Here is a 7062-nt window from a genome sequence, read left to right on the forward strand (position 1 = left end):
GTGCATTTGATTGGCAACAGTTCTCTACTAGTGAAGGAATCATAGTTGTTGTGCATTGAAAATGGATAGTCGGTGAGTGATGCATTGCCTTCACAATACAAGCCTGTAGTGGCCGAGATATTCCACACGAATAAAACAGCCGACAATTTGCACTAACCCACGCTAAGTTGAAGCAAGGACTACAGCCACGCAAACGACGACAATTTCAAAAGTTGCCAAAGTCAAAGCAGATCCGCCAGTCGACACAGTGGTACCCTCCTCCCTTCTACGTACCAAATTAAGGCTGCCTAACTGTAAAGGTCAAGCCAAATTGCGCGATCACTTCGCACAAATTGCAGCACCACCCACAGGTGACCTACTGCATGGGATTATGATGTGTTGGAGGGAGAAGTATAATCCTGGCAAAAATGTTTGGCGCCAACATTGCCAAAAGCGCAGAGATGGGTGGTGCCTTCAGAACCCCTTTTCCTATACACATTCTTTAGCTTTTATCTTTTTGTCTACTATAAACTGTTTGAGCTCTTTAGATAAATAACCCGGTAAACTGTAAACTTTTTTTAAAGCTAACAATATTAAGTTGATGTAGCATACCAGTGATAGCAGAAAATGCCAAATACAGAGGAACACGAGGAAAACATTGGATCAAACCGTGCTGTCGGTGTGGAAGGAAAGTCTGCAGTATTTTATGAACCGCAGGCATTACTCCAAATGACGTGATGGCACGGAAAGTTTTATAAATCGGTACTGGAGACGGAGATGGGAAGTTTCCAATGAATTTCTTCTTTCGAAAGTGTAATTTTTCAGAAGCCACATAAAGGCAAGAAGATCACTGATGAGAAAGATTATGGGCAAATTAGCATTAAAGATACTTGATTTCTCTAAATGCGTCTAACTATGCTAATTTGTCAAAGGAAATATTTGAACTGGTAGAATTTATTGCTTTATATGTTGACAAAGAAGTAGAGAAAATTATACGGGTCAGGTATTTTGCAAGCAGGTGATATCGGCTTAAAGATTTCGTTTCCAACTACTCGATTTGAGAATGACCAGTCATTTAATCGTTTTACGACTGTACACTTAAACTAGAGATGACCTCGTGAACTCGACTTGGCCTGAGAGAGGTGGATTTTACCTACGCTGCTGACTTGGCACGAAAGGCGGTCCTTCCTTTCAATCTAACCGGTAGCCGTAGTTACCTGTCTTGGTGCCCGAGCACTTTGCCGGGTTTTGGGACTCAGCTGTGTGCAAGAACTCCCAGCACAATTCTTCGAATCTCCTGTAAATTGCCTGATAATGAAGCGAGAAATACTCACTAAGGGCAACTAAGAGGCGAAGGACTCGTTACGGTGTTGTTTTAATCAGTTTACAAGACTGACTGAAATGACACTGATGTTCCTGCTGATATTGTTTCATATCTCTGCCTTCTTGCCCCGTTGTACTCGTTTCAGTGCTACTCACCCATCTTTACATCTGCAATCCATTCAGCTTGTAGAAGTGAAGGAGGCATCACGTGTCCATCCAACTGACATCTTAACACGAGTACCTCGGCTAGATCTGTCATAAACCTTCCCAGTGGGCTCACGGTTGGCGTCAGTTCATTTGCTAATAACATTCCTGCGGAACAGAAGACTGTACCATTTGCCAGGGGTCAGCGTCACTTTCAGCCCTTCCGTCAGACGTCTTCACAGATTCTCCCATCCGCAGCGCATATCCTTCCTTCGTCAAGTTAAAGTGTTGCCTTCAGCTACACAAATCAGTGTAGATGTCCTTTGAGATTAAATTTGCGTGCCACTGCCAGCATTGCAGCGCCCTTGCTCTTCCCTGTAGTCCTAAGGCATTACGGTAGCATGAGAGGGCATACCACCGAGGTGCGGCACGGCTGAGACTCAACTGATATGGCTTGGAGGCCATGCCACAGAATGGGAGGGCACTAGCGGACCCTATAGAACCTGTGTAATCCAAATCGGAGCTGAACAAACTATCAAAGCCTTGCACTGCAGTACTGTAAGGTGCCTTTGCCAGTGCTTCGAAAACAAATCCCAAGGTGAGTCGAACAATAACTCCTGATTACTCAAATTTCATTTTGTGTAGCAAATCGCATTTTTATTGGGCAGAATAAATATATAATTCTAAAATACTAGAATTGGCCCCTGAAGACGCGATAGGTGAACTTGTAAGCAGTCTTCCATAGCAAGAAGAACTTGCATGGTACATTTGTTTAAAATTCCTACATATGGTGTTCAACCACATCATGACTCTACTCTGACGACTAATTTAACAGACTTAATGCATGGGATTAGAGGCTCAGATGCGTGCTTCCAGCAAACGACATTCGCGTCAAAAGTGATAAACCGTCCCCGTAATTCCTGCAAGCCACTGCAGACGGCATTACCTTTTTACAAGTGATAAAAGAGACCAAATTGAGACAATAATAGCAGGATTGGCTATATTTCACAACGTAGCAGACATCCCCACCTCTATGGTGCATGCATTCTCCAGCCTATGCGCTAGTGGTGAGGGTGAAGTCGAGGCTCCGGATGGAAGGACACACCCAAACGGCGACAAGTAGGGTAACCTAAATGGAGAGGAGGAGGAGGAGGAGAAGAAGAAGAAGACCAAGGCACTTATTTTCAGTAGTGGAAAATGCAGTGGAATATTCTCCGATTTGTGGTGGAAAGGGGAAGAAGGCGTTGGATTGCCACTGATTAGGCGGAGAGAGTTGACGTACTTGTGGCATCCACAGACGCACTCATCCATGCGTCGCACTCGCGCAAATCGTAGGCCACATTCGGACACCAGGAAGACGAGCTTGTTGAGAAATGCCCTCGACATGTTTATCATTTCTTATGTGTTGTACATAGAATCAAATAAAGCGAAACATGTGAACAGCGAGTATTTTATTACAAAACGGTATATTAACTGTTCTTTCTTGAAGTAACTCAAACCAAATGGCAGTCCTTTATGTTCAAATTGACACGCTTAATAGAGTTGTCTCAGCAGATCGTCCTGACAATGGTTGAATCACTAGTGGTAGTGTGGGTCTGATTTATAGCCCAATTTCCTTAGCTTGGTGTGGAGGACTTTATGCTGTTGCCAACACATGGTAAAGTCCTTGAGGTCTGAATGCATTTTGTTGATGATACCATCATCTGTGCCACAGAGCTGCCCTCTGGAATTTCATAAACCTCCTCTCCCCATATCCCAACACGCCGCTCTTCATGGTTTTTGAGGCCTTCGTGACCAGGACCGAGGTGACAATATTTAGACCGTCAATTACAAGGCACAATACCTCAAAGCAGGCGTTCTATTGCAAATTCCACTTATTCGTGAGATACTCGTGTTCCAGATAGGTGAATGGGCAAGGGATGTTGTTACGTTTGTTCTCTTCCCTCATCGCCTTTAAGATATCCACTTCACTCTTCACCTTCATCTTTTCCTTTTTCTCCCCTTTCTCCCCACAAAACGTTCATTGCCCTGCTAAAAGCTTCGGAGCCTAGCTACGTGGATCTCGTTTCTGCTGCCTTGCCCTGTTTTGGTCAAGTGACCGGATCCTTACACTGATCCACGTGGATCTCAGCAATTCGTGCCTTAGTAGTATCTACACTGACACAGATTCTCAGGCACTTGTTAAAATAACGCGCGATTTGTTCAGATAACAACGTCGTAAGCTTTTAAGCTCAAGTTTGCTACCAGTGGTGATATGATGGACGTGAGAGGAGTAAAAAAAGCCGTTAAAATCCCCAACAGCCCTTTGTGCTGCTTCCGCCTTCTTTGTGCCAACATCCACACCTTTGAAACGGGGCATATTTTGCAAACCCTATACACCCATTGCAACCGACCAAATATCCTCATTCAAACCCTCCACCACGGGTGGAATTATTATAACTAGACGGTGCAAAAGCCAATTTGCTAAATAGTCGTTGTTCTCCTCAGTGCCACAAAAACAAGTTCTCACACATAGATCACGACTTAAAAATTAGGGATAAATGACTCGCTAATGGTGTCAATTAGGCATGGTGTGACACCAACAGAGAAGTTATCCCACCGTAGAGGTATTTTATTAGGGTGGATAAATGAGACGCGTCTACTGACACTTCTGAGTATGGCAGACGTACTGCGAGGTAGGAAGTAGCACACGGGGGAACTGGTCAATTCTCCTGGATGAAGGTGGCACTTACCAGTGACCTTTCAAATGCAACCGGGTCGTTGTAGCATAATATAATGCCGTATATCTTTTTCGTCGTCTTCGTCTTCCTCTTCTTCCCCTTGGGCGGCACAAGTTGCAAGACTTGACGAGATGGTTGCATCGTTTGATGTCCCCTCTGCCAATGTTGCCTTAACTTGGCACAAGTACAAAGGTGGTTCTGCAGTCCCCATACATGCAATCAGTGGGATGGTCGGTGGCAAAGATGATGAGCATTTCATTAGCTGCAGATCAGTGATTGGTGTACCAGCGGCACGACCGATGACCTCGTTGAAATATCAGTCAGCTGTAGCATAAATGGCCAGTAGTCGTAACTATGAAGTAGTCGATTGAGTCCAAGTTGCCTGCTGCAAGTGTCTCGAAACTAGCGTCTTCATAATTTGAAATTCTTTCCTAGAGAGACACAATCTATGGCACCCCAATAAGGTACAGGCGACCAGACAAAAAGTACATCTATTACCAGAACTAATGAAGCAGAGAGCCAGTTTGATGCCCACTTCGTCAGGACGGATAGACAAGTTTGTGAGGAAGCCTTGAATGATAGTTGCCCTGCAGGTATAGCATCATCTGATTTGCATGCCAGAAGAGCATATTACTACCTTGTGATTACAGTAGTATGCAGAAGAGGCGATGAAGTCTACTCTCGGCTTGGAGAATGAAGCTTGCTATTGTTAAGAACAGAAGGCTTAATTAGAATACAATCTGGTGGAGGTGATTTATGAACCACGAATACCGGAATGGTTCTTCCTCCCCTGAAGTGTTTTCATAATACCGATTCGTCACGGGTTGGGTAAAGACGCCGATATTCAGTTCTGATTGTTACAAATCACAAGGGATCGGATTTTTCCGACAGCATTGCCTCAAATGTTAAGACGCGACCAAATATGGACACAACAAATGGATGGAAAGTCAAACTCTCCTACCGCTTGTGTCAAGTCATTATATATCCTCGAAACAAAGATACCATTCAACAGTGCTTCAACAACTCATAAGCTGACTCATTTCTTCCCTCCTGGCTTTTTAAACGGGAGAAAGAAGACGCAAAGTTTTGGATGCAGCATTTACATTTATTGAATGACCAACTGAGGAGGCAGTCATTACGACATACAAAGGGATGCAAGGGCGCAGTTTCCAATCGTCATTAGTTCTGACAAATAGGAAAATAAACAATAAAATGAAGGAATTATGCATACGAATGTGAAATCGCCCATAGGAAAGTTAGTGAATTTGATCATACTGACAGACCGGATGAACTTTGCAGCCTACATGTATCACGAGCGAAATGCCAGAATTTCTCGCGTTAACGTAGTCTGTCTAATTAAAGTCCCATTTGCACAATGCAAGTGGCATTGAACCTGTGTGGAAATATTAGTGGTCAAAACAGGAGCGGCCACGTTTAGTCTCAGTTTCAGTAGCCCCTTGAGACTTCCGCAATGAGAAACGAATACCTAATACTCGGGTCGAACATATAGATTCGGCACACAGACGGTGCTAGAGCTACTGGCATGGCCCAAAGGCCAGCCCACCGGGCGTTGTACAATGGCCATGTCAAAAGTGACCCCTCACCGAAACTGAGGGACAAACAACCATCATACTACATAGCCCCTCTCCTCTTTTGAGCGGAGTCTCCGGCGCTTTCCTTGGTCAACCTCCCGCGTCAGCCATCACAACGCAGTAGGTGATCCAAGGAAACAACCACGAGCCGGACGCGTCAGTCATCAAATTAGCGCCCTATGAATGGACCTCTTTTCATTTCCCTAAAATTCGGAAAGCTTTATGAATTAACATTGTTAAAGATGTTGTAGTGAATCAAATTGATGCAACTAATATCTTTCGGTTATCAAATGAAATTTGAAAGGGCGATATGAGTTTTGCATGCTCCACTGTGGCCTCAACAACCAATGCGGAGGTCACGGCTGCGTACTGACGCTTAAAGGCACTTTGGGCAGTAGAGATGACATCGCCATAACCAATGCCACCGAGGAAGGAGATGATGATGGGACGGAGGAGGCGGTTGTTGTTGAAGTCGACGGAGGCGGGCTTGAAATCTGATACCAGAAGAGGAAAAAAGAGAGGGTGGTTTGGAGGAAGAAGTAGTTGTATACACATCTTCTAAATACATCCAACCATCCTCCATTCACCCATCTATGCATCCATCCATATCCAACAAATTCACTTCATTAACTCCATTCCCCTTCTGCCATGGATATGTCAATCTACCTTCCTGGGCATGCACTCCTTCATCCAAGTTCATGCATCAAGCCGATCGCTTTCAAGCCCCTATCCGTCCTTTACCCATTGGTTATAATACAGGAAGTAATTTACGATCAGATACTTTCGTTAGATTGTCTCCACTTATTAATTTTGCTATAAACAACTATCCATTCATCCCTCCATTTACCCATCCTTTCACAAGAGCAAAGTAGAAACAGCCAACAGGTCAAAAATTTCCAAACCGCTTTTTACCACCAATCGGACTGAAAATCCATTTATTAGCTGAGCAATAAATCATAAAACAAATAGTGGCAACATTTTTATTTTATTTAATTGAGCATGGAGGAGGACATCTGAGGTCTTCTCTTTGGACACGTAGCCTGCATATTTATTGCTGCATCCACGGAGAGTAAATATGCAAATTCACTGGATCCGACAGTGCATCGCGATTATGACGGAGAAGACTAACGCCGTGCTACCCTCACAGGACATATTAACTCAAATGAGTAGAAGATGGACAAGTAACCAATATGGACTCGAAAATATTTATGGGCAAAATTAAGTCTCCTCGTCCCTTGTCACCTTAAAAGAACAGAAGAATTGCACTTTGCTTATGAGTCCACAACGGCGAATAAGCAATAGAG

The 7062-nt window shown here is 44.0% G+C and overlaps 2 protein-coding genes across 2 annotated transcripts in view; both read right to left on the reverse strand. All coding sequences in view use genetic code 11, as the record gives it.

Moving 5' to 3' along the window:
- Positions 1–2451: 2451 nt before the first annotated feature.
- EGR_04909 (hypothetical protein) lies at positions 2452–2832 on the reverse strand (the record flags this gene model as incomplete). Its single annotated transcript, XM_024494158.1, has 1 exon — positions 2452–2832. The coding sequence occupies one exon, from the start codon at positions 2830–2832 to the stop codon at positions 2452–2454; it is 381 nt and encodes a 126-aa protein (XP_024351395.1).
- Positions 2833–6013: 3181 nt separating this feature from the next.
- The window catches only part of EGR_04910 (hypothetical protein), a gene marked incomplete at both ends in the record, with an annotated part of 2148 nt that continues 1099 nt past the window's right edge, over positions 6014–7062 (reverse strand). Inside the window, one exon of the mRNA XM_024494159.1 lies at positions 6014–6252. Coding sequence (XP_024351396.1) covers positions 6014–6252 — 239 coding nt within the window. The remainder of the gene's footprint in view (positions 6253–7062) is intronic.

Source organism: Echinococcus granulosus (genome assembly GCF_000524195.1).
Source record: "Echinococcus granulosus chromosome Unknown EG_S00033, whole genome shotgun sequence".
Classification (NCBI taxonomy): Eukaryota; Metazoa; Platyhelminthes; class Cestoda; order Cyclophyllidea; family Taeniidae; genus Echinococcus; species Echinococcus granulosus.